Here is a 27876-nt window from a genome sequence, read left to right on the forward strand (position 1 = left end):
CTCACGGAATGGCTTCTGCCTCGGGAAGGGCTCCGCGCCCCCCGCGCCCCCCGGCGGCCCCCGCGGGCGGGGGTGGCAGCGGGTCCCTGGGGATGGCGACGACTCGGTGCCGGCGGGGCCCGGGGGCAGGCGCGGCGGTAGGCGTTTCCCGGGGTCTGCTCTGGGCGGGGAGCCGTCGCGGGGAGGAGGATGCCGCCGTGCCGGGGTGGTGCGGCGGCGGGGGGCTGCCGGCGCGGCTCTTGGGGGGCCGGGCGGCCCCGGCGGTGGGGCGAGGGCTCTGCGGGGACGCGGCCGTAGCGGGGTCCCGGGAGAGGGCTGCGCCCTGCGTGCCGGGAAAAGGGGGCACGGCGGGGACCCCGGTGCCGGAGGGCCCCTGCCCGCGGGGAGGCCGCAGCGGGCCCCCAGGTGAGCGGGGCCGGGGCAGGGGCAGGGGCGGGGGGCCGCGGTGGCGCGGGGGGCGGGCCCGGCGGGGGGGCCCGGCGGGGCGGTGCGGGGCGGCCCGGCCGCCGGCAGAGCGCGGGCAGCGCACGGCGGAGCGGGCCGCGCCGCGCCGTCCCTCCCGCCCGGGCTGCGCGGCCGCCGAGCGCTCGCTGCCCTCCCGGAGCCGGTAAGGGCGGCGGCGAGGAGCCGCGGCGTTTCGGGCCGTGCCGGCGGCCGGTGCGCGCCGGGGGCGGGGGGCGGAGGGGCGGCCCGAGGGGGTCCCCGAGCAGCCCGGGCGCTGCCGCAGAGCCGGGACCTGCCGCGCCCGGGGCCGGGCTGGCCCGGCGGGGGTTTGCCGGGGAGCAGGCGAGGGCGCGGGGTGCCCCTTGGTGACTAGTGCTTAACCCCGACCTTGTCACCGCCCGCTTCCGTGCGGCGGCGAGGGGCCCCGAGGAGCGTCCCCCGGGCGGCGGGTACCGTCCCCGGGCTGCCGGGGGCGATGCGGAGGCGGCTCAGGGCGGGGGGGAGGCGGCCTCCCCTCGGCAACCCCGACGGTGGTTCCCCTTTTCCTCCCTGCCGGCTCCTCCTCGCCAGCCGAGACCTCTCGAGCATCAGTTGCCCTTTCTGTTGGTTACAGCGCTCCTCATCCTTCCAGCTTCGACAGGTGATCAGAGCATCGTGGCGGCTCTAGGTACTTGCTTAGGGTCTCATTGCTTTTAAGAAATTGATGAACTTTCTTTGGAATACCTCACATCGTTATTCTCTTTTTGTATCTAATACAAGGATATCCATGTTCCTTGGTAGAAATTTCCTACTGGTTAAGTAAGTTAGAAACTGCTATTGTTGTCACTTTAAAATGTCACATTGATCTTTACATTTGCAAATCCTTCCGTGAAAAGGTTTCTGTAGGAATTCAGTCCACTAGAAATGTTTGAAGCATTTAAATGACTTCATTCTGTGGTCCGGCAGGTACTAGGTGGAAGAAATGTCAATAAAAACTTGATGGAAGACACGATTTTGAAATAGTTTTATATTTTTAATATAGTTGCTCTTAAATAAAAAGCAGTTGCATTCATGCATGATATTCGGAATTTAATAATAAATTGCTGCTCAGGAGCTATCCCTTATTTTTGGCTTTTAAAAACGCAAAATTTAGTGCTTGACAGCTCTTGTTACCATTTATTAAATATAATCGGTACTAGAGGGAGGGATTTATTTAGGAAATAGGAAAATTGGGAGATTAAATTTAAGAATTATTTCTTTTAATGTGTAAAACTACACCAAAGCATAAGCCATGCTTTGAGAAAGCAAATTTATTCGTATTTAAGCATCTTCCAGTATTTCAAAGCAAAGTAGAGCTGCCTTATAGAACTCTATAGGGATATCATCTTATAGGTAAAATGGCTTTATACCCATAGAAATATTAATGTGAAATCAAAATATTACTTTAGCTTCTATTACCGGAACATAATATAACCAGATAAGGAAGTACAAAAATAAATTCTGTGTAAAGAATTATAGATTGTACGGAAGATTTTGCAGAAGAAATTACTTGGCTAAATCCTAGTATGTTATATGTGGATATTTCCATGTGTGTAATGCTGTGAATCAGTTAACATAATTTTCCTACAGCACAGTCATGTGCTACTTGCAAATGCTCTTAATAAACACCAGGTCAAAGAACAAAGTATTTTTTTGGGAAACAAATTATTTTAGGTCAGGCCTATTTTAATTTACAAAATTCACTTTCCATTAAAAGGTTTCTTTGCTTCATTGCAGTGTAAAATAAGTTGTTTATGTTGTTCCCCACAATTTCATAGTGTTCTTCAGCTCAGTTACTTGCTGTTATTGGAGTTGACATTATGGAGTAAGTTTAGCATTAATGTAAATAAGATTAATGTAAGTTGATGTTACTTAGTACTGTTGAAGAAATCTCCAGTATTAACCATGTGAAAGTGACTGCTCTTCATTTTAAAACATTTCTCTTCAAATACAGATGATGAACATGTAAAAGTGCAAAAGGTTATATAGCTGTATGTATAGCTATATGTATAGTTGTGAATGCATGCATGTATGTATATGTGTACGTGTGTATATATATGTATATACTTACACACCAATATATTCGTTTCCTGTCAGAAAGAAATGTTTGAACAGACATAACATTTTTTTAAATTGGGAGCTACCAAAAATAAGTAGCAGGACTGTTAAACAAGAACGTACCTTATATATCTTGAACATCAATAAGATAACGTAATTACTTTTAATTTGTGAAAAGGAGATGTGAATTTGAACTGCATGAAGAGAGAGGAAAAATGATTTGTGCCTGCTTTCACAGGTTACAAATTTCGGTTCAGTCTGGTTGTGTTTGGGTTGTGTTGGTTGGTTGGTTGGTCGTTTCTCGTTTTTCTGTGGCTACACGTAGGGAATGGTAGTTTCGTCTGCATGGATGCCTGAGTGAAGGAACAAATGCACAAACCTGTGTGAGAACAAATGTGTTAGCACAAATTGCCATGGCTGGGGCTCCTATTAACATCAATCAAACAAGGATTTTGCTGAAAGTGGATACACGCATATGTATGACAAGTAACTTTCTTACACTATGTTGACAGATCAATAGTTGCCTTCTCTGTTCCTCCTCCCATGGAATAACTTTGTTGCTTTAAAATGTGTTTTTGTTGTATGCTTTTTGTGTGTGTGAGAAAAGTAGAGGCATTTTTACATCTGCTTTCTCTCCCTGCCTGGTTGTGCCCTGTAAAATTCAAAACTCCTGTGACATTTTGGGGCATTATGTGTATTGCTGAATGGTGAACAATGCCAGAGCAGCGGGAGTAGAAACCAGACCTAGTCTCTGAGGTGACCACTAGCACAATTCAGGTCTGGAATATGAAATACTATGTGTTCTGAACTGACATATATCCATACAGTGTAGTGCAGGTACTAAGCAGCTGAAATGATGTTAATTCATAACATTAACAGTCTGATAATCCTCAAACCTGGCTGAAGAGTTAAAACATACTCCCTTTATCCTACAGGAACCCTGTTTTTTAGGTCTGAGGCTTTGAAACCACAAGAGCAAAATGGTGGATAAAGGTAATGCTTCCATTAGACAGAACAGCAGTAGCCTAGTGAAGAGTCAGCCCTTCAGTACAGTGCCCTGCACACAAAAATGAAGTCTTTGAAAGCCAGCAGACTACAGAGCTGTAGCCAGCTCCTCTTTATGCACAGGTGGATTGTCTGACTTATGAATGACTTGTACAAGCCAGTACCATCGACCAGGGTCCATTAGATCAGATGCAGTGCCAGACAGAAGCACTAATTCTGCCTCTGTGGCCAACCCAACTGGAAAGGAGTATTGACATTTTGTGCATCTTGGAGTCAAATCCCTAGACCCAGTCTGTCTGAACCACTGGGATAGCAGCAAATAAAGACACTTCATCCTTTCTAACTAGACCAGCATGGTACTACTATTGCTCATTGTCCAGCTTGAAACATCAAGAGCCCTCCCAGTGCCTGCACTGCATTTCTTGTATTCAAGCACTGGGAGGTGTGGAACAGAGACCTCAGTGACCCTGTCTCTCATATTCCGCCAGATTGAAAACCTCCAGTTTACTACAAGGTCTGCTAAATCAAAGAAGGCTTCACATGGAGCTAGGCAGATACTGCTGCATCACACGTCCCAGCAAATCAGTTTTAACCAGGCTTTCCTGCTATGTGGGATAGTCCATTCCTCTCCTGCCTACCTTGTTTCCTGCCACGGAAGATAGTGGCAGTAGAAATGGTGGTTCAGTGTGGAAATTTCCTAAGAACATAGGGAAGTTTGGTGCTGAGCTGCCATTTGAAAGTCAGTGAGGGTAGTGTACATGACTCTCCTGGGACTTGTTCAAATCTCAGTTATTTTCTCATCAGGCTAGATCTGATGCTCAATCTCAAGCATTTTGTTCCTGGGCTTCAGGTAAAGAGTGGAAATTGCATCCTTGGAGACGTGATTCAATCCGCATCTACTTTGGAGAGGCAGCTCTGCATCCCTGTGGGGCAGCTACCATGCATCAGGAGAGATCGCACTTCAGCTTTCCCTATTCTCAGAGAAATAGGAAGAAACTTGGAAGCTTTTCTTTTAATCTGCACTTCCAAATGGCTCCCATATTTCACAAGACTTGCTAAGGCAAATGTAGAGCTTGAGGTATTTACTCATTTCTAAGCAGGGATTTTATCTCCGTCTTCTTCATTATTCCCACTGAAGTTTGAGAGATTGTTCATAATAAAAAGATTTGGCAGCTTCATGATTCACTAGGCTGGGTATCCAGCCAAGACATAATGATGGTTCATCAAGAGCTGTCAGCTTACATTGCATGTACTGTGGATTTCAGGTGATGGAAGACAGTCTGAAGACCACAGAGCCTTGAAATAGTAAGAATTGGAGAACTGCCTCTTGAAGATATCAGGACAATACAGCAACAAAATTGTGAGCACCCCATAAGCTTGGAGGTCTCTGATTCACAATAAAACCTCCAGATTGAACTCACACTCCAGAACTCACACTACTTTGAGCTTCCACTTCTGGAAGCTCAAAGTAGACACCAGGCTCTTCACTCTGACCTGCCTCATGATCTTTTCAGGGGATGCTAGGTAGTGAGTTTCCCTGTTTCTACTCACTATTTTTAGGGGCTTGTCAGGCCAGAGTTGTGCAGCTGCTTTACAGGAAGGTGTGATAAAAGGAAGCTGGGGATGCCTGAAATGCCAAGGGAAACCATTTTCATGCCTCAGGCTATTTCAATCCCAATTTAATTCCACTCTCTCTAGATTCAGTTTATCTCTTCAGTCAGCAAATTCCTCCTTCATGCACAGTTGTATTTCCTTCTACTTCTTCCTAGATGCGTAGCTCAGGCAAGCTGCAGGAACTGAGTCCTACGAGGAGTATAGGGAATATGTTCAGAGCAGCAGCACATCAAGGGCTGTGAGGAACTGAGAAGAGAGGTACTCACAGTATGCCCCAGTTGTAGCTCTGGATTGAAATTGGGTGGAGCCCACCCATGAAATTGGGAGGACAAAAGAGCATCCTCAGAGCTCAGAAATCCAAGGTATACTGTCTATGGGCTGTTTCTCAAAGATGGGCAGGATGCTAAACTTGAGACTCAGAAAGAAGTCACACATGACTTCATAAAGTTGTCTATTGTAAAATCATCAGCAACTCTTCCCTTTCCAAGGTAATCCAAGACTTTTGTGTACTCTTCTTGGGATATAATGTCTGTCTGAGAAGCAGCAAACCCACAGCTGGCTTTTGTTCATCCCAAACAGGCTGGGAATGGCAGCGCATGGCTATATCTGCCTGTCCTCTCCAGGTACATTTGTAAAATTTTCTTCATGTATGTGGGCTTTTCAGCAGTGAAGGTATGAAGGACCACTTCATGCCCAAAAGGAAACATCTCCCAGACCTGTGCCCAAGCTGAAGCACAGAAGCTCTATCTTGTGGCAGCAGCGAACTGAAGGAAACAGCTTGTTTGGACTTTTCATGCTTTAAAAGGACCTTCTCAGCTTGTAAGTTAATAGATTTAGGAAACAGGTTGCAGTTTGTTTCAGGATTTATTTTGGGGGTTCTGGAATTACTTATTTTATCTTTTAAAACAAGAATTCTCCATTCCTTTCTTTGATTTCCTGCCAGTTTCCTTCATTTTTAGTTTTGATTCTTCTCCTTTGCAGTTCACAACTTGAATAAAGAAAGAAGAAAACCTTGCATAGAAGGAAAGCAAATGTATAAAACCCAAGAAGTGGATTTTCTCACTTTTCCATCTCTGATTCCCTTGGAATTCCCTTCATGTGTTAAGAATCCTCAGTTCCTTATAACAACAGAGAATAATAAATGCTGCAGACAGAAGCACTCTGTCTGCATCAGCTCAATTCCTTTAATATCTGTAGTTTATTGTGCATGACACTGCATGTCTGATCATGGATTCCTCAGACCAACAGACCTCCTATTGAAATCAAAGGCAGTTTTGGCAGCAGCCACAGGAATGCATTGGCACGAAGTCACAGGTTATGTGCTTCAGGGAAAACACCGTCACACTTTTGAGTAGAGAGGAGTAAGTTAGAAGGTGGAGGAAATGATGGTTCCAGTATTTAATATTTCTTTTTTTTTTTTCTTTCACTTTTGTTGGCATGGCAAATGTCCTGTTTACATTAATCCCTGCTCTGGAGAAAGTCTGGAATAGATGTAACAATGGTTGGGGAGACTGTGGGATGATGCTTTCCAGGATCAAATACTTTCATTAGTTTTTATGAGTAACTTCTGCGCTGTTTTTTTTCCAGCTAGGATAATTGCTTTGAAAGTGATATCACAATATGCGAATTAAACCACAGTTAAAATGGAATGTGAAGGTGAAATAGTAGCAGCAATTGGATTGTTTTTTATGAAAGTAATTTAAGAGAAACTATTTTTATTATCCCCTTCCATTTATGATTGTGAAGAGCTGAACTAGCTAATTAAGTTCTGGCTGAAAAGTTTCCCCTCTTGCAAAGGTGATTCATTTGTTTCCTTCACATTTGCAAAGTTGATCGTAATATTAAGCAAAGCTACCAGTGCTTTTATGACCACCAAGAAACATCAAGTGATGCCACATTCAACATTGTCACCATGGCAAGGAGAATCGGGCCAAGTCCTATGAAAATAGGAGGCAGGGGAGTCCTTGCTCAAGTTGGCCTTTCTACATTTGGGCATTTCCAGACGTTTCTTAGAAGATCTTGCAGTGACATCTGAAGGCCATGTAGTAGAAAATCAGGGATCTGAAATTCAGCTCAGAACTGTTCCTATGCCCTTCTCTCACCTCCTCTCTCTAGAAACCTATTTTTTTCATGAGATGAGGGAGCTATGTAAAAATTTTTCAGGAAGGCAGAAATTGTAACCCTAGTTAGTTAATGGGATGATACGCAAGTGCTAGGAAATGGGGAGAGAGGAGGAGAAGGCTACCTGCAGGGTTCCAGCTTGGAAGACAAAGATGACTAGCAATTTGTGTGCTGCTTCTGGAAGCAAGCAGGCTGGGAGCAGTTGCTGTGAGCACCATCTATTTCATGTGCTTTTTGATGGAACATCCACAATTGCATAATCCATAGGGAGTTGCCTGCCCATAGGTACTTGTTGTTTGACAGATCTGTCACACTTCTCAGAAATCAAGATGCAAAATCCATCACTCAGGGACATGGTATATGTGTATCAGATACTCTCTCGGGGATGAAGAGTCCATTAAACAGCAAGTCCCTAAACTCATCCATATGAAGAATTCGCATCTGTGACAGATAGAATATGGAGAGTACCCATCATCTAACAGGTGATCTGACTCTAATGTGCTACTAAAGTACTATAAATATTCATTTTATTTCACCCTTTCAGAGACATGTGGGGGGGTGAGCCCACAGGGATAGGAACTGCTTATGCAGGACAAGAGCAAGAACAGCAGGATTATGCTGCATGAGGGGGATCATGTCTCTAGGAGGCAATGGCACTCCCAGCATTGACAGTTTGAGGCAAGCATATCATTGCCTGCATGATACAGAGCTGAAGATATGACCTTCACAAAGAGGCTTATGACAGAGCCTCTATGGAGGCAAAGTAAACTTTGCTATATATTAGAAAAGCAGTGAATTAGTCAGATCTACGACAGCTAGCAAATCTGTAAGAAATGAGAGTACAGCAGAATTATTGTTCCTTGAAGGAGGTAGCCAAAATGTGGAAATCAGTAACATAAGACAAGAGTAATCCGTTAGGTGAAGTCTTGGAGAATTCTCTGTTATGATCATTTTCTCTGTCCTTTGCTCAGTATGAAGAATGTGAGCAATTCACCTACTTCAGCCCATCGAAGAAAAATGCCAGGCATTCTAATATACCTTCTCCATTTCTCATTATGACTCCATTTGTAGATTCTTAATAAGTATGACTTCCCTTAGTCCCTATGAAGACTGTTGGCAAAGATGTGAGATTTGCATTGAGACCAGATTTAGAATTAAACAAGAGCTCAAGTACTGGGCTCATGGGTTGGTGTAGAATTCCCATTCAGGTTCAAGTCTGAGTTTCCTGAAAACTAAGGAAAGTTTTGCAAAAAACAGGCATTCTTGGTTGTGGCTGAAGTTTTGGCTTTAGATTATAACCAAATGAAAAACATGTAGAGGTTAGTCTAGATCCAAATCAAACTTCCATCCAAACTGAGAGGTATTTCAGATTTATATTCTGGCCTACTTACACATGATCTTACTTTGTTCTAGCTCATTTCTGTCATCTGTTTTAAGTGCTGCAGGCGGTGCTGCTATATTTCAGCAATGCTAAGCTATCTGCTGGTGCTCTCAAGCTATGAGGTTGCATTGACTGTTATGCAGCAACCCTTCTGCACTGCATGCTGCCATAGTGTAGTCCCACACCTGCTGACGCCCTGGAGAATCCAGCAGACGCCCATCTGGTGGCAGTCGGACCTGACCTTGCACACAGTCATTCCTTGGTTATCTCTGGATTTGCAATGCGTGGTGGCAGGACTGAAAAGAGCAGAGCTGATTAGGGCCCTGGGCAATCTCATGCCCATGCGCTGTTGAGATTTACTCCTGTAAAGTGTCAATGAGTATTTTACTGGACTTACTAGGGGAAGAGCACACCTGTGCAGATTTAGGCTTGGGATACTGCTAAAATTCCTGTGCTTTGCTGAAATGGCACCTCCATGTGCATTTTCCAGACACTACCATCCTCAAACTCATGGGACAAAGGTAAAATCTATGTTAGTAAACTTTCTTAAAAGGTGTCATGCAGCCTGATAAGTTTCTTTAACTGCAACAACCGTTAAAAAGTGATTTTAAGAAGTCTGCAATGTAGAAACACATTGCCTAGGTTGTCTGCGGGTGTGTGGGTACCCTCTTTTATGATGCAGCTGCTGAGTTCCAAAATCCAGCCATAATATTGCAGTGATCCCTGTAAAGCTTTTATAGATACTTTACTCCTCTTCACCTCTTACTCCTGTTGTCCGTGGTCCTTTTATCTGCCTTCAGCTCCTCTGTTGTGTTTCCTTTGCTCCACCAGAGCGTCCAGAAAGTAAATCAGTTCAATTTCTCTCTCTCCTCTCAAGTCATATTTCAAGACTCGGTCTTTACTTTTGAGGAGTCAGTATTTCAGTTCTCCAAGATAAGGGCTGCGGCTACCAGAGAACCCCCTACCACTCCTCATCTGTGCAGGAGGCAGGACTTGTTCCAGTACCGTCCTGTGGATGAATCTGCACTTTGCAATGAAGACCTCTGAGTGAGTGCTGGCCCAGGCTGGAAATCCCACAGGATGCAGCACATCCCTTTGCAGAGGTAGCAGCTCATTTTTGAAAGCAGTACAGTCACACTTGCTCGCTGTTACCCTCAGCTGATGAACTTGCCTCTATAACACAAGCTGAAAGCTTGCCCATGCAGAGGGAAGAGCTTTCTCATGCTATTTGGAGACCGTAGAAAAAAGATTCACCCTTTTTCTTTTAAAGATGTTGCAGAGTATCACCACTCTCCACTCCGAGTACTAGCAGCACATCTTCAGCCTACCTTCTCTGTTTCAAAAAGAGAATGCTGTGCATTTAAATTACACTTCCTACCTGACATAACCCTGACCAGACCCTATAAAACCCAGTACCTTTGGAGGCACCTAACCTCCTGTTTGTGGCAGGGTGGCAGAGAGAATGACCCACTCATGGGAGAAGCAATTCATGCCTGACAGGGTGCTCAGAAGCTGCGGTGATGCAACAGGCTAACAACCCCAGGGACTCGGGGATGTCCTGCTGTCGCTTTGTCTTGGGACACTGTGTTATGCTGAGATGTTACACTAGATGGTGCATTTGACAAATTATTTGAAGAGATTGATCTTGCCACGCCGAAAGCTTTTGGCGCAAGGCTGACCATAACAAGCCCATTTGCTGTGTACACACAGCACTTCCTTTTCATAACTTTTCATGAAGTTGACCCTTCTGTGCAAGAGTTGAGTGTGACCACAGCTGCCAAGGCAGCACTTTGAGACTTTGGCATTTATGCATGTAGGTTTGCGGGATTTTTTTTGCCCATCACAGATCTTTGACTAATTCACAAGTCGCTTAGAAACAAGCAAACTGTAATGGCATATTGAGTTTGAGGGATGCTTGAGTTTGGATAGAGGAAAGATCTGTTAGAAAATATGTGATATTCCTTATTAACCTGCATTTCCCATATCCCATCAGTCTAGGTGAATTAAATGGAACTGAAGATGTGCACATATTGATTTATTTGCTGGAGAATAAATATTGATTTATTTGCCCCATGGCCAGATACCTTTGCCATAGGGCAGTGCTTCTAATGAGGAGTGATGGCTTCCCTTCTCCTCCCCAGAAGGGAGGATTAGGCTGCAGGCAGGCCTGTGTGACAGTGCGTACAGGCAGAGACTCCAGGGGATTAGTTCCTGCCCTTCCCTTTGGGTGTGTGGAAGCCCTTCTGTATTTAGGATTTGGGTCAGGGGCGTAGGCAGCACAGCAAGCAGCACACGCATTGCTGGGAGCAGTTGACGCTTTCACCAAGGAGCTCAGAAGAGCTGTCTGGGTTGGAGGTGTGGGTAGCGGGTGTGCTCTGGGAGCTGATGGTTGCAGATACATCTTGCAGGTAACAAAAAGAGCGCTAAAGCAAGTCCTGCCCCTTTGTGAATCTTTCTTTGGGACGTATGTTATGGCAGAAATCACTAGGTGGAGCTGTTACACGTAATTCTTACACTTATTCTTGGTATCCACACATTTTCAGTCTTTGGAGAAATGGTTCCTGTTAGGGTTGGGTTTACGGTAGCTCTTTGAAAAGCTGCTGAGATGGAGAAAACTAGCAGGCAGCAGTAGCTAGCTGGAAGGGAGTGTAGCTTCTTCAGACCCTTGTATCTGTGCTTTAAGTGCGATTTCTGGAGGAAGAGACTGACAGCACACAGGTAGCACCACCCTATTCCTAGGAGAAGTGCGTGGGCTCAAATCCAGTATCCTTCCCCATTGAAAACTCAGCTTTGAGGGCCCTGGATATCTGTTTCCTCCGGCGTGACAGCAGTGTGCCAGGGCACAGCACTCTCCTAGTTTACATGGGGAAATTCAGATGAATTTCACAGGAAGGGAAATCTTAGTACGAGAAGTTGCCTTCTAGGGTCATAAGTGGATAAGTAAAATAATGTCAGAAGAGATTAGGAATTTCCTGAATGTGAATTCTTTAGAAAAGGAACTGCCTCAGGTTATAATTTATTTCTAAACTTTTTCTTATTTAGAGAGACTTTTAAGCACCTTAGATCTAAAATTCATTTTCTGATGGTTTGGAACTTTTATTTTTGGTATTATTTAAAATAAATATGCCTTGACTGTTTCTGTTTATTAAAAATCAGTATAGTTTAAATGGAAACACACACATACATATGAATATTTTGTATGTAATTAGGTAGATCCTATATATTGTACAAATGTACACATAGTTCCCAACATTTTGTTCTCACACCAATAATAACTTTAGGAGATTATTGGGAAACCAGGCAATGAAACTTATCATTAACACGCAGCAGAGACCTAGTCTATTCTCCTCTTAGCGACTAAACTCTGGCAAACCATCTGACCTTTTGTTTACCCCTTTACCTCCCACTCTTTATCTTGGTTGTCTGGTTTAGGCCTTCCTCCTTCAGATGGTTACTATTTACTGCATATGTAACCATGTATTTTAATATTTTCAAGGTTGGGCCTTAGACCTTGCCTACCAGGAAAAAATTATATTGAATTAACTATACTGATTTAGAAACTGATTTAGTTAAATCAGTGCAACTCTCCTGAGCACTTTATATCACTTCAGTTTAAGTCACGAGTCAGTGAGTAACAAATCAATTCTGTTGGCAGAGAGTGAGAAAGATTAGACAGGATCTTCAGCCCTTCCATCTCAGTATTTATTAGGCTAAGGCCTCTTCAGGGCTTGTTGCTGTTCTCTTTAATTTTCCCTGCCTAATGGACCTGATCCAGCTCTTGATGGCGTAAATGAGGGTTTTTCCATGACCTCCAGCTGGGAGCTGGATATGGCAATATCTTTATTAAAAACCTAGGGAAGCTTAGAATGACAAATAACTCAAACCTGCCTCCTGACTGTATACAGAGTGCTCAGATTGTGGTTCATATTGCAGAGATCGCCTCTGCTCTGAAAAATGTAGTATTCTACATTCAGGGCAGGAAAATTCATCCTCTAAAGACAGCAATTTCTACTAACATTATGCCTACAGTATCACCATACAAAGAGTCACAATCTGATTCAATCTTCCCAACAACAGCAGATAAGTAAGATCTCACTTATATTTTGAGATGGGATGAAAATAATCTTTTTGTCAGTCTCCACAGATTTTGTGCATTCACGTTGGATAGACTTAGGACTCAAGTTATTCCTGGTTTTGTACCGGCTTAACCAGAAACTAGACTGATGTTGCACTTCCAAATAAAAAAGCACAGCTTTTTCAAAATGCGTTTCAAAAAGTGCTTGCCTTTTTTGTTGTTGTTCTCTACCTTTCTTCACACTTCTACAAACTACTACTAATAAATAAGGATATCTGAGAATATGTGGAACAAGAATATGCTGAGTTCCACTCACTGAAAATTTTGCTTACTGTTCCCAAAGCTTCTTATTCCTGGCTGTAGAGAGTAGCAGTGTAGCAGGAGTTGAACTCTTGGAGAGTCTGCCTATTCCAGAAAAGAGTAACTCACTTGTTTACAAACCTAAGATTCTGGTTTAGTGCAAAGTCATTTTTATTTTTCTGAACTGGATGTTAATAAAGCCATAATAATCCAGTTTCTGAACTGGATGTTAAAGTAAACTCTGTAACCAGCCATGTCCTGGCATGCTCTTACAATTCACCTACAGCTCCTGGAAGTGTTTATATTGTTAAGTAGTGATGCCCCCTTCCATTTCCATCTCCATTCCAAATGCGATTTCTTGTTTATTTTACAGGTTTATGATGGAACTTACATCTTTGCCTAAATTCCTTTGGACAAGTGACAATAAACTTACGCATCACCATTTTCCGGACATACTGGCTACTGTTCATACCACACAAGACATTCCTGAAGACGTTGTTTTTGGACCGTGCATGCTCCAGAACACCCTGCTGGACACTGTAGCTTTTATTGCTCTCAAGTGTTCTGATAGGCGGAACATCCATTATATATTTAAGGTAGGAGAAATCAGCATTTAATATTAGTCATATCAAAAAGGGTTACACTATCCCTGAGAAGGTAACTTTGCCAAGGGGTAGATTTTTGTTTTGTTCAGCACAACTAACAGCTCCTTCAAAGGAGAGAAGTAGCCAGTGCTTTTCTGATTTACGAGCTGTAGTCTGAAGGGACCTTGGTGAAAACTGTTTCCTTTGCAGGAAGAATACAAAATCGCACTTCTGTGCTGACAATTGATGACCTGCTTCAGCACTGACCGAGAATAGGAGGAAAGAGGGATGAATAGTTTAGAAACTCCACGCTCAGGTTTCATCCTTGCAAAGGACAATGGAGGCTTATCAGGAGGTGTGACAGCCCTGTGAGAGCAGAGAGGGAGGACTGTGGCATTGCACTGATTCATGCAGGTGATACATTCACAGCATTTAATGATGGATCTGAGCAAGCATTAACCCAGTTTGCTCAGTTATCCATAAAGTAAAATCACAATGGCAGTGATCTCGGTGCAGGCTGTATAAGCTGTAGAAGATATCAGTCAGGCAACTAGTCCACACAATCTTCAGGCAGCCACAACTTCTTGCTACTAGTACATGGACCTCATAAAGTTACCTTAGATATGTCTGTCTGTGTTACAGCTGCACTTTTCAATCACTGTAGAGAAGCCACAGAGATATGTCTGTGAAACAAAAAGAATTGTCCTGTAGGGAAAATCAGAAACCTCACGACTGTGGTGGAGTGTTAACTCTCCAGCTCTAGCTCCCAAATTTTTTTGTTCCCTAGCCACTCTTTATCATAACATTTTCATTTGGACAATGCATATTTCTCATGGTGGCCTCTTACCTTGGCTTTCTGGGTCTTGGAGTGCATTTCAGTCACCATTGGTCTAGATGAAGACAGGGAAGTAGTGTTTTACAATGTGAGGCAAGCAAATTTCCCACATGCTATGGCATGGATGGATCTGGGACACATCCAGGTTCTCCTAAGATTTCTGTGCTCTGGAGGAGAGAAATTGCAGGGAGTATGTGTAATATGGAAGATGCATCTGTTGGGAGATACCTATTTGACACTTTTGCTTTAAACAGATTAAGAAAGAGAAGAAGAGGCTTCAGTTTTTTTCTGACTATTTGTTTGAGTCTCTGGCACAAGTTTGCTTGCTTGGACAGTGTTATCAGTACTCCAGGAGAACTGTAAGCTCTTTGGAGAAAGATGTCTCCTGAAACAAGGCTTTATTCATGGAATATTTCTGTATTTCTCCTGGGAGTTTTGGAATGACTGTAGACTCAAGAAAGAGCCTCAAAGGGTTTCTACATTGGAAGAGCCCTCCAGAGGGATGGCTTTAGTGTGTTGCTACATTTGAGCTAAGTAATTGTTATGCAGCCATGAAACTGGATGCCTGAGTTGGCTCAGATCTCTGTCTTTTGGCAGTAAGTATATCAAATTCTGTGCAAGTAGCTGTTTCAGATGCAATTGGTGGTCCCATATCCTGTTTTAGCTACTCAAAAGTAAACCTTCCAGAAATCAGGAACTATTGTTAAACTCCTAACTCTGTGTGTAGACAAGTAATTAACAATTCAATCATGATACTATGTCGTTATCATGTCACTGAGGTGCAAAACAAGAAAGGGTCTTGATATGCTGGCTATGGTACAAACAGAATACACACAGGAATGATTTGGCAAGGTGGATTCTTCACAGTTGAGGTTCATGTTCATCATAGTTCTGCAGCACTCCTCCAAGACTTTGGGGAATATTATTTCTAACAAGGGTTTCCTCATCTTGGGCTTTTATGTTTAGTCCAAAAGGGAGCTCTATGTTTTTTCTCTCATCCTCTTGGAGACCCTAATTTGAGCTCCTTGGGCCAATTTGTATGCTTGGGCAAAGAAAATGCCTTGGCACCCATTAGCACAGGTGATTCTTTCCAGCCAATCATTTACTCCAGCAAAGCAAACTGTCCCCTTACAAAGCTGTCTGTCCCACTGAGTTCCTCTGCTCCTTACAGCTTCTTGTGGGTTCCAAGGAAGAGTCATTCTCTCCCTTGTCCTCAGCCTCTATCATCTTTGCCACATTGCCTCCATAGCCCAGCTGTGATTGAGCCTGTTGGGCTGTGAAACCTTTACCTCATATACGGGTGCAAAGGATTCATCTGAAGGATTGCCATCTCCAAAAGAGGGTGGACTTGCAGGGTTTGTAGTGCCTCTAAACACATAGAAAAACTAAAGCTGGTGCATGCTTCTAGTTGACAGCACCCAGATCTTATGTTCTGTCCTTTACTCCTCCCCACCTTTCAATTCTTTCAGCTCTTTCCCTGGAGGCCTTTTTCCTGGAGGAGCTGTGCTCCTTTTGACTTTGCTTAGAGCGCCGGGTGGATGCTTGGTATTTCTGAAACACAGAAACTAATAAATGACAGCCTCTGTCATAGCTATTAGTTACAACCACTGTGTGTGGGTGGGTGTGCTTGTGTCGCTGTCAGACTTTTGTATTTCTCAATCATTGTTAATTCCCATGGCGTTTAGAGAGAACCAGTTACAGGGCATACTAATTTATTTTCTCCCTTATACTAATTAACTCTTATCCTAATGGTGCTTTAATGTTTCATTCTTGTATTCAAGCTACTGATGTGGTCATACTTTTCATGTAGGTAATAGTCAGAGAGAGTTAAAAACAGAGAAAGAAATAGCCAAAATACAGTTTCTGATACCAAACACCAATGAATGGCTGCCCTGCAATTAGTGGAAAACAAAGAGCTATACATTGCTTGGGGTGAAATTTAGATCATACTTGTCATTAGACATTTTTCATTTCCAAACTTCTTCCTTTCTAAACAATGAGTTAGTGCTTCAAAAATTAATTGAGGCTTTTTATGCGTGTAAATGTTGCCCTTGATCGCCCTGTGTTTCAGCCTCCAAGCTATGAAAATCTTCCCCATCTTTCAAATACTGCACAGGACATAGATCTGCTGTGGTAAACACCAAGGAAAAACCTATAAAGAAATAAATCATTCCCTATTCAGAGCAAATACAATAAAGTAACTAAGATGGGAGCCACACACTGAATAAAGAAGACAAAGCCGAATGTTTTATAGTTATATCATTTCCAGAGCACAGTCAACCTGTGATTAAATGACTCAGGAATCCTGTGGAGAAAGGAGTATATGTGACTGATGACTATGCTGTAATATACACACAGAAGGGAAATTTAATTTGAGCAGTAGTCTTAATATTATTTTTTTAACTTCTGAGTGCCTGACCTTGCAACCTAAGCAACATTTTTTAACTTAATCTGTTTGGTATTTCCAAATGCACACATACTGAAAGTAAATCAACCCCTTGCAACTCTCAGAAATAATTTAATGAAAAATATTAATCTGATGAGTTTTTATCTGTTTAGATACCTTGAAATGAATTTAATTGATATATCAGAGGCAGGAATAGGAATATATAATTTTATTTCTGAAAAAGGAAAGAGATCATATAAGTGCTTCTTAGTTTTATTTATTAAAATCTAATTTTTATGTAATCTAGTCAAACATTTATATATGCAGATGTTGTCTCCTTGGGGTGTTGAATCAAAAAAACAAGATTATTCTTCCACCTCCTGATCCATATCCTCTTATGTCAGCGAAAAACTCCACATGCAATGGCCCAGAGTGTGCGTTCATTTCCAGGCTCACACTGCACTGATCCAGGGGTCTGCACATCTCACCCCCCAGGCCACAGCACTCACACCTCTCCTGGCTCATATCCCATTTTCCTGTGGGATTGAGACCCCTGCTTACAGAGGAGCACACCTTCTGTACCTCTGTGATCCACACCGGACACAGTTCCATGGGACAACCTGCATCGGACAGAGGACATCATCCTTGCCGTGAGTGGGCTAGAGACTGACCAACATACCAGATCTGGCATTGCCATGAGAGCTCACATGTGAACACCGGTGTCTCCTTCTCCCTCCCATTCAGCTGTATTCCCAGAGCTCTCGGCACTCACACTGGGGAAGCTTTCTCCCTGTGATGACTTTGGACTTGGTGACACTGGCGTATGAATTGGGCTCACAGCTTTGGCATACTGGCTCTGTGTGAGGCAGAAAACAGGCTTTGTTCTTGAATTTAATGGAAATCTATTTTGGGTCCCAAGACCTGAAAATTCCCTTTTTTGTGTCCTGCCTTACAGGTAGATGTTACGTCTGTGCACAGTCCCACAGGACTGCCTTGGATGAGACTTGTACAAGCAGCTGCCAATAGCAAGGAGCAGAACTTGGAAGCTTACTTAGAAAACAGCCAGTTATATTATCGCTCTACCAGGAAAATCAACAAAAATGAGGAGCTGCTTGTCTGGTATGATGAGGAGCTTTCCAGCCTCTTGGGTTTCAATGAGATAAAAGCTCAAAGTCCCCAGAATGGTAAGTACTAAATTGTTGACTGCAGGGGTCACTGAGGACTGAAGTGAGTCTGCAACTTCTTTAGTATGTGGTGATCTTGTAATACAGGAAATAAAACCTGTCTAAATCCTCAGCTGGTCAGCTAAAATAAAAGACCTTCTGCTTTGGGGATTGAGCTGGAGGCATAGAGCAAGAGCAAATTTACAGTTCTCAATGCCATTGTCATTGCTACTTTCCAGCAGAGGATGGTGCACTAGGGATTAATGCTGAAATTTTTGAGCTGTGTAATGGATGTCTGCACCTGACTACCTTGGAATCCTAAAAGCCTAAAATATCAATTGGAAATATGCCTTTTTTAGCTCATTGAGGAATCGAGTATAGGCTAGTGTTCAGCTTTAATCTTGTAAATGAGCAGGGCTGTAAAAAATATGAAACAACCCAAACAGTACTGTATACAGCACAGTCTGCCTATTTAGCTTGGGACACAGTGGGAGTAAGGAAAAGGGCATGATTTTCATTCTGAGATATTGCTAGGAATTTATTGCTCTAAAAGAAATTGGGTTGGCAATTGTTGAAAAAATAAAAATCTGGATTATGGAGAGACCAAGCAATTCACTGTCAGCTCCATGCCAACGTTGACTCCAGCTGTCATTTGCTTGAAACTTTGATCTAATTAGACTGGAACAAAACTCTTTCTACATTCCCTTTGGTTGATTTAAACACAGCTGATACAGCTTGGTTAGTAAAGGTGTAGGTTGGTAAAGGTATGAGTTGGTAAATTTATATGATAATGTACTTGCCTGTAAATTAATATTAAATTAATATAGACACAATCATAGCAGGAGCCCAATAAATTGTTTTAACTGATTTCAGCCTATTCTGTTAGCTTCTGTGTAGACACACACTGTCAGCCCTATGAATTTACCAGGCCAAAGTGTTACGTACACAAGAAACACTGTATCTAGACTCAAGACTTTAAACTAGCAGGAATAATGTTCCATCCAAATCAGCAGCCTTATTTTCTTATAAAAAGTTCAGTTTCTGTAGTTTTGGAAGTGATCTAAGCTATGCTGAGCCTGCAAATTAGGGGTTTGTAGTTCTACCCAACCAATGCATGAACTTTCCTACGTATATCAGGTCTCAGGTGTTGTCTGGCATCATTTGCATTTAAAAACGGCTGTGTGTTGTGAAATAACATAGCATGGATACTGTTTCCAAAGGTTAAGATGTGCAATATGTGTCTTAGTCATTGAATTATGTACTGTCTGTTCATGGGCAATCAATCATCCCAATGAACCAGAGATGCAGTACATCCGAAGGCCAGAAGGAAACAGCGTCATGCCAACGTGTGTTCCCCACTCCTCCTGCCCATCACTGGCATTGTTTCACTTTGAACATTATCTTCTGTGCCACAGGCATCTGTGCTTTGAGGCGTATAGCAGTTTGCCGAATGAGCACGAGTAAGGGCTTCAGGCATTATTGTCAGATGATTTGTGAAAGGTATTAAACTTCCAGGGTATTGTATACAGAAAATAGAGGCTCATGTCAAAATCTTTGAATCCAGGTCTAAGACACATCATTACTTGGTGTCCTGGTTTCAGCTGGGATAGAGTTAATTTACTTCCTAGTAGCTGATATAGTGCTGTGTTTTGGATTTACTATGAGAATAATGTTGTTAACACACTGACGTTTTAGTTGTTGCTAAGTAGTACTTATACTAAATCAAGGACTTTTAGCTTCTCATGCTCTACCAACTGAGAAGGCTGGAGATGCACAAAGAAGCTGGGAGGGGGCACAGCCAGAACAGCTGACCCAAACTGGCTAAAGGGCTATTCCATACTGTATGACTTCATGCTCAGTATAGAAACAGGCGGGAGTTGGCCCGGGGAAGCGATCACTGCTTGGGGACTGGCTGGGCATTGGTCAGCGGGTGGGGAGCAATTGCATTGTGCATCACTTGTTTTGTATGTTCTATTATTACTATTATTATTATTATTATTACTATTATTATTATTAATTTCTTCCTCTGCTCTCCTATTAAACTGTCTTTATCTCAACCCATAAGTTTTAACTATTTTCCTGATTCTGTCCCCCATCCCACCAGGGGAGGGGCAGGGGAGGGTGAGCGAGCGGCTGTGTGGTGCTTAGTGGCCAACTGGGTTTAAACCACAACACTTGGTTATATAGAATTTAACATTCAGCCTGTATTAAAGCCAGTGACTTACTTAGGAAATGTAGACCCAAATCTGGCTTCAGACTTCAAATTGTCATAAAGTCCATATGGTTTTATCTAGACCATTGTGTACTGGCCATTTTATGCAATACAAACTTGGCTTGAGAGTCTTAATGAAAGCATTTCTGCAAGTAGTACATGGAGGCAAATATGAGTGAACCGTTTTCTATAGCAGCAAGGGGCCTGATTCTGCACTGGCATTAGCTTTACCATGTGTAATCTTGTATGACACAAGAGATGTTTCTGGTTTTTTGTGTGTGTCAATGACAGGGTCAGGATCTGCATCCATTCATGATTCTAACTTTGCAAAACTCATAATCTGTTGTCTGTTTCTGCAGAGTTGAGATGCCAAGAATGCGACCGAGTCTTTAAATGTGAGCATTCCTATCTCTCCCATGTCCGCTTCCTATGTGTCCCAGAGAAGAGCGCCCTGCTATGGAGAAAATTCCAGAACCCTAAGACTGAAAAGAGCAACTTAGCTGAGCAGACCACAAATTTCCACAGCCTGGCAAGGGATCTAGAGGTCAAAATGGCAGCTTGTAAAGATGATGTCCATGGTCTCACAGGAGAAAAGAGAGCAAAATCTGAAGAGGCTGAGAACAACAGGAGCAGGAAAACAGTGTTGTTGGAGAAAACCAATAATCTGAGTGAGGAACATAACTGTGGGGGCAAGGAAGAGGTTGGGGGAGAACATGCGTGGGCTGGTTCTTTCTGGAAGCTTAGTTCAGGGAGGCAGTCAGCTAGGAAGGATGCTTTAGAGCAGAAGCAGAGCGCTTTCACTGAGGTCAGAAGGATGAAGGAGAAGCTGAGAAATGAGAGACCGAAGGAGCCAGAACAGGAGGATGGCACGGTCCCAGTCAGTAAAGAGCAGGTATCAAAGGAAGTGTTGCTGAACTCTTCTGGTAGTGCATTCTCCTTTGTGTGGCCCACCAGAGCCCGAGGAGAACAGAAGAGTGCTTTCAGCAAACCTAGTAAGTGTCTAACAGAAAGAGCTGCAATAAATTCTTCTCATCGCATGAGTGAGTCACCAAAGAGCCTGGGGGAGCTGTCTGGCTTCATTGCCACCACAGACATAATGTGCTGCAGCACTCTTCTCAATTCCAAGTTCTTTGTCAGTGATTTGTGTAATGCTCAGATGCTGCAGACAAGCATCACTCGGAGCAATGTTTTCCCATATACCTCAGAACCGTGGCCCAAACAAGCAGGAGGACAGTTACAAAACACAACCAGCACTTCTTCCTCCTCCTCCTCTTCCTTGACTCTTCTTCCCCCCACCTTCACGTCCTTTGGAGTGGCTGCCCAGAACTGGTGTGCCAAATGCAACCTGTCCTTTCGCATGACATCTGATTTAGTCTTCCACATGCGGTCACATCACAAAAAAGAATACTCCTCAACTGAGTCCCAGTGCAAGAGGAGACGAGAGGAGAAGCTAACATGTCCCATTTGTCACGAGTACTTCCGAGAACGCCATCATTTATCCCGGCACATGACTTCTCATAATTAGAGCTGTGCAGACAGATCTCACCAAGGAACTGGGCAGGTTGGGTAAAGAAGGGGAACGTGATTCACTTATATCAATTTCTTTTTGAGTTTACATTAATTTCTTACAGGAAATCACTGTTTACAATAATTTATAATAGATGCTTTGCAAAAAAATATAAAATGTTTACAAGAGTCTGAGTGGGTTGTAAGTTTTGAAAACTCAGCCTAGCCCTTGTCAATCTTTTTTTGAGGAAATAAAATAGTGAAATGAATGCACATGCAGTATTAATTTGCAAAGAGTTGGGAACAAAATTGTTGTTTTGCGCAGTTTTCTTTGCTTGTATTTGATTTGCTGGTGTCTGTGCAGTACAATGTAAATGCAGAAGTAACAACCACCTCATTGAATGAGGAATCTTTAAGCACTAAAAAAATCAGAGCTTACGTGCTAAAAGAAAAGAAGTTACTGTTTCTAGCAGCTTTGGTGGACTCTTAATCCTTTATGTTAGCTGAATCAGCTCTCTTATCAGATTTGTGAGTCTGCGTAAAAAAACTTGTATCTCACTGTCTCCTTGGCTTTGAAAGGAACTTGAAGTTAAGACTCCATCTGAAATTTGTGATCATCAACAACTGTCCAATAGACTGCCAAAGAGGATGTGACTTGTAAATCAGTATATCTGAGTTCTGTTCTAGGCTCTGCCATTTTTGAAATATCTTTTACAAAGTCAAATCAACCTAGATCTGTATCAAAATGTGACCTGTTGTCAACATTCTTGTGTAGACAGGGAGCACAAATTCTACCCTGATGTGCATTTGCAAGACCTGTGTGACTTTAGTAGGTGTATAGATCTGATGGGGGTAGAGTTTGGCCTGTGGTTTTCAGGTTTTGGATATACTGAAGAAAGCAACTAGGGTATTTGAGTTACTTTTAGCTACTGATAGATAGAATCTGCACACTTCAATTGTGGATTATAGGATCTGTTCTGCTAACAGCTAGAAGGGGAATGTCCTTCACAAAATGACACAAGCATACATGAATTGCATTGCATTAGACCAGCTTGTCTATCCTCTGTTTTCTCCATGGGCCAATTCCAGCTGTTTTTTAAAGAAAGTGCCAAATTCTCTCTATAGCTTGTCCATATGTGACATTTTTCTCTTGCCTACTTTGGTTTGAGCTCTGCTTAGTCTCAGAACCAGATGAGTTTATACTGCTCTGGGTGGGTGTGTGTGTGGGGAAGCAACAATCCTGTCTATTGTTACTGCAGCTCATCTAATTAGCCTTTCATTACTTTTAAAATCCATTTAGGGGCTTGCTCTTGATAGCTTATGATGTATTCTTCAAGTGAGCATTTATCTCTCTCTTCTGTAGTATTTTTTCAGGTTGTCTGATGTTTTTGTGGCCTGTCTCTGAGCCTCATGTGCTATTATTCCCTTTCAGATAGAGAATGATCAGAAACTGCTCATTTCCCAGCTAAGAGTAAAGGACATTGCAATATGCTGCTTATTATTCTCCATCATACTGATGAGATAGTCCAGTGTTTGTCTGCTGCACACTGGACAGAAGTTTTCTTTGATAATGCAAGTATCAGCAAGTAAACACATCTGAGTGATAAAAGACAGCCTGAGAGCGTCAGTTGGGATCAACATACTACGCTCATTGTCATCTCTTGGGAGATTTCTATAAGTCACGAGACTGTATTCTTCCCGATATATTGCTGTTGAACATTAATACATGGCTGTTTCCTATTAACATAAACATTTGACTTCTTGCAGGCCAACCACTGGCTGTGCACCCCAGCTTTACTTTCCCAACATAAAGTCATTAAACTGTTACATTATGCCTTTGAGTTCAGAAGACATAAACTGAGACTGGAGGCCTGGTTGGATTGTAACACAGCTTTCCAAGGTCAGTGGTGGAAGCTCTTTCACTGGAGTCATTAAAAACCAAAATGAACAAAAGCTTTGAAACATGGAGCACAGGGAACAACCTTGCATTGAGTAGGGGATGATGTGGTTTCCTTCTAATCTTTCCATCTCTATTTTGTGTCCAATAACATTTACCGTGTAAGGAATATATTTATGGCAAGGTTTAATGGGCCAGATTTCACTCCATCTGGTTTTATCTGGGTGCCAGCCAGTTTACTGTGAAGTCAGTGTCCATAAAGTGTAATGAAGGACTCCATGGTGTAACTGCATTCATATGTGGTTAGGGTTATAGTTCCCATTAGTAGTTTAGGCCAGATTGTGATCTCATTTATTCCAGTGCAAATCCAGAATAATTCCATGTTGCTACTCCTGATTTACATCAATTACTTTAAGATCAGCCTGGCCCAGTATAAATAACACTAAAGATTTTTTGGTACCATTGCTGCAAAATGTTCTCTTCTGTACTTACTGAGAGATGCCATGTTTTCTTAACAGTTTTACGGTTAGAAACCTAGCTTCAAGTTTCTTCTGGAAAAAGACAAGACCAGCTGTGTAATGCTCCCCAGTATTATGTTGGCGCATCACTTCAACATTACCCTGCTCCAAGGGCCTGTTTTTCCAGTGTGCTACACCTGGCGTATCATTTAGATCAGAATGAAGCAGTACCAAATCTAACCAGTTACATGTTTTCACTGATTTTGTGTTGGTGTAAGTGATCTTGAGAAAGTGTGGAAAATCAGCCTCTGATAAAAACAGCTGCTGAATCTCAAAACCTCTTCCAATTGTGTGTTAGATCTACATCCTTACAGGTCTCACCAGTAATCAAACTTCTTCACTCTGCTTATGGTATGAGGCTTAAGCAAGCAGCAAGGCTACAAGGAGAGATAGCTTTCCTTTATGTCATGAAGTTGTTTTCTTTGAGGGGAAAAAAAAAAGATAAGAACTCTTACCCAGTTTCTTTGTGGACATATCTCAGCCATAGCAACTTACATACTGTGATGACAAGCAATGTATAAATGGCTTCTGTGCACAGAAAGGCAAGAGAACCAATTATGAAAAGTCGCAGAGCTGATTCAAAATGCAAAAATGACGAGGAGAGGTCTTTAATCAGCTTTATTTCTGCTACTGTCCTCACCTCCTCCAGCTGCAGGGGCAGTGCAGTTTGGTCCTAGCATGTAAAGATTGGGAATTTTCCTCTTGCAACACGGAAATCACACTGCAGGCCAATGTGTGCAATACTGCCCTTGGTCCTTTGTAGGTGGCCACTGGCATAAAAATTGAGTGAACAAATTGCTTCTTATACTCAACTAAAGTGTTTTGTGAAGTAAGACTTGTTTACACACACAACTGACTAATATGACATCTTGTTGCCTGCTACACCTGTGCTGACATCAGAGCAAAACAGCATAGATGCCAACAGAATCAGAACTTGATTCCCTATGTGTAAAATGAGCTCTTGTGTAAAGCCCCATGTGCAGGCAGAGAGAATGTCTTTCCTGTGTCTCAAGTTTAACTGAGTATCTCATCTAAGCTGGGTTACATAAACCAGGGGGTTTATCCAAAATTTTTGCAGATTTTATTTCTTTAAATGAAAATATTCATATTAAAGCAGAGTGAACCAAATATTGCACAGGCAGAAGGAAGCCTAACGAGACAAAGAAAAACAAACTTCCTATAATTGAGTCATGCTGGAAGCTTTTTTTCCCTTATGTCTAGAAGTTTGAACATTTAAATTGGTGCAGATGAAAGGAAATCCTGCTGGAGGAAAGGTACTCCACTAGAGCAGGGTGTTCCTGAAGAAATGAAGGGACTGAAGGAATTCATGAAGGACTGCATGCAGTCCCAGTGCAATACTGTGATTTTACAGCAGGGATACGTGTCTTTTCTACAAGTAGAAATACTTGGAAGAAAAAAAAAATAGGATTTTGTTTTTTAAAACAGGAAGAGATAATTTAAAGTCAGCTGACTGGTTTTTTTCCTGTCTTTTCTAGCAACTGCCTGTGTCATTTTGATCAAACTGTTTCTCACAACATCTGTTTCTGGATCAGTGAAAAGGGACATAACGCAATGCTGTCAAGCTTAGCTGTTCAGGCTGTGTTTCTGCAGTGGGTTGTGAGTTTACTGATGGGGAACGCCAGATTAGGATATTTGTTCACTCATTGATCCCTGAACTTTTTCCAGTGAAGATGTGTTTCTCCATCGAAACGGCACTCAGATAGGCTTTTGAAGAATGTATCCAAAACCAAAAAAACAAAAACTTGGTTTTTTTCAGGTATTTTTTCACTAATTGATGCAGTCTGTGGGCTCCCATTGGTCTACAGAGCACTGTTTGAAAATCACTGGACTAAGGCAGCTTTTGTGGTATGATCAGGGAAGACTACACTAGAAGCACTCTCCAGAGAGCAAGAATACATCATTTTGTAGCAAACAAATGATTAAGCTGGCTACCGTTTCTTGGTCAGAGTTTTGTGAATGCTGAAAGGAGAAAGATCATACTGCTAGGAGGCCTGATACACCAACTCCTTTCTTCCTGCCTTTAAAAGAACATGATTAGGATTAAACTTTAGGAAGTTATTCTAGGTGGGATGGTAAGGAAATGGTGCTACAAACTGTTGAATGTCCATGTCAGCTCTGGAACCAGAAAAGAGAAGAGTGTCAGTTTCAGTATGTTTTGTGCTGTGTTGTGGAAGGGCACTTCTGAAATTGCTTGTCCCTCCCTACGAAAACTTCTGTCTAACTTTCTCATTTAAACCACAAACCATGGATTTTCCATAACTAATTTTCATTCATGGTTTTGTGGTGTTCAAACCTTTCAATGCAGTGTAATTTTCTATACAATTACTGTCTGTAGTTTTGTGAGGTCTGTTGATCACACTGTGCTGTGGTCATGGTTTGGTTTGAGCTCACAGTTTTAGTGGCCACTAGAAACATAAAAAATGCCAGGTGGAGCCAAACCTGGGGGACATACATACAAAGTGAGACATACAGCTCAGGATCTATGTCTTCCTTGATGCTGTAGAAGAAGGTGGAAGATCCATGCATTCTGTGGGAAAAAAATAAAGTTCTTGACCACATAGATTATAGAGATCAGCTTTAGTTCTGAAAGTGCAGGTTTAGGTTTCAGGGAAAGTCCTGTTACCTATAATAATTCCAGATGTTCTAGAAGTGTTTGGTACCTCTAAACAGCACAGTCTCACTAGGTTCAGTGCCACTTGCCTCAGTGAGTCCTGCAGGCTCTGCCTTTACATGTATTTCCTTTTTGTCAGTTCTGAATTTGCCTCCTTTCAACTTCACTGTATTAAAGTGAGATAGGATAGGATATAGTTCATCTATCCTGCTTGTTATGTCTCCGCTCTGAGATAAGAAAGCCGTTTTTTTCAGTGTCTTCAAACAAGATGTTTCCTGTGACCCTACCTTGAGCAAAAAGGACAATCATCTAACACAATTTACACTACACCTTGTCCAGGTTCTAAGCTCATTGAGATGGGAATAAATATGACATAGCAGTTTGTGAAGACAGGAAAAAATAGTTTTTTAACACACTGGCCTTTGTTAAGCCTGATAGTTTCAATGCCAATTAGCCAGCAGATGACCTATGAAATAGTAAATAATATTTTGTCAATTAATAAAATTTGTCAAAGTTGCACATTAATTTTCCAGTGAAATCGGTCATTTCAGTGAACTAACAGCGCTATTGATTTCAAATGGACTCACGAGCAAATGCATCTTCATTGTTTGTTTTCCCAACTAGATTCCAATTTCTAGACATATTTATTATTTGTAAGTACTTACCATATTACTACGGGAAGAAATTATTTGCTATTTGTGCCCATATGGTATAGCTTTTGGTCCTTGAATGGATGGCTAAAGTTTTTAAATGTTGGGTTTAACAACTACTATTGTTTGTACATGACAGCACAACTGATTGTGTTTAGGAGAACAAAGCAGTATATCTGGATCATATAGATATTAAAGAGGCTGAAAAGATATTAGAAGAAATACATTAGTGTTGTTTACTCATTCATTGACTACTTCAGTATTTTCCATATTACGTATCTTTAATATTCTTCATACATATATCACTTTACACAAAATTCTGTATGAGTTTTAATTCATTTAAATATTTTCCACAACACTGAGAAGTTCAACAACTAGCTAGTGCATAAAAATCAGAATACGAAAATGACTCAAAAGAGTCCAGGTTAGTGATCGCACTGAGTGTAGTTGGTAAGACAAATAAGTAATAAAAAAGAT

At 42.2% G+C, this 27876-nt stretch overlaps 1 protein-coding gene across 7 annotated transcripts; it reads left to right on the forward strand.

Moving 5' to 3' along the window:
* Positions 1–198: 198 nt before the first annotated feature.
* Positions 199–27595, forward strand: ZNF488 (zinc finger protein 488). Of its 7 annotated transcripts, none has more exons than XR_012043919.1 (6): positions 199–403; positions 1055–1111; positions 13390–13612; positions 17777–18005; positions 20556–23391; positions 24130–27595. XR_012043919.1 is itself a non-coding variant. In XM_072871127.1 (6 exons), exons 4-6 carry the CDS (start codon positions 13394–13396, stop codon positions 21719–21721), a joined length of 1614 nt encoding a protein of 537 aa, XP_072727228.1. In that variant the 5' UTR covers positions 500–607; positions 1058–1111; positions 3456–3513; positions 13390–13393; the 3' UTR covers positions 21722–27595. The 7 variants fall into 7 exon arrangements, 6 of the variants coding, with proteins under 6 accessions (XP_072727225.1, XP_072727228.1, XP_072727226.1 ...); XM_072871127.1 differs by lacking the exon at positions 199–403 and adding exons at positions 500–607; positions 3456–3513 and having other exon boundaries at positions 1058–1111; positions 20556–27595; XM_072871124.1 differs by having other exon boundaries at positions 20556–27595.
* Positions 27596–27876: the final 281 nt, after the last annotated feature.

The sequence above is a fragment of the Ciconia boyciana genome, chromosome 8, assembly GCF_034638445.1.
Source record: "Ciconia boyciana chromosome 8, ASM3463844v1, whole genome shotgun sequence".
Lineage (NCBI taxonomy): Eukaryota > Metazoa > Chordata > Aves > Ciconiiformes > Ciconiidae > Ciconia > Ciconia boyciana.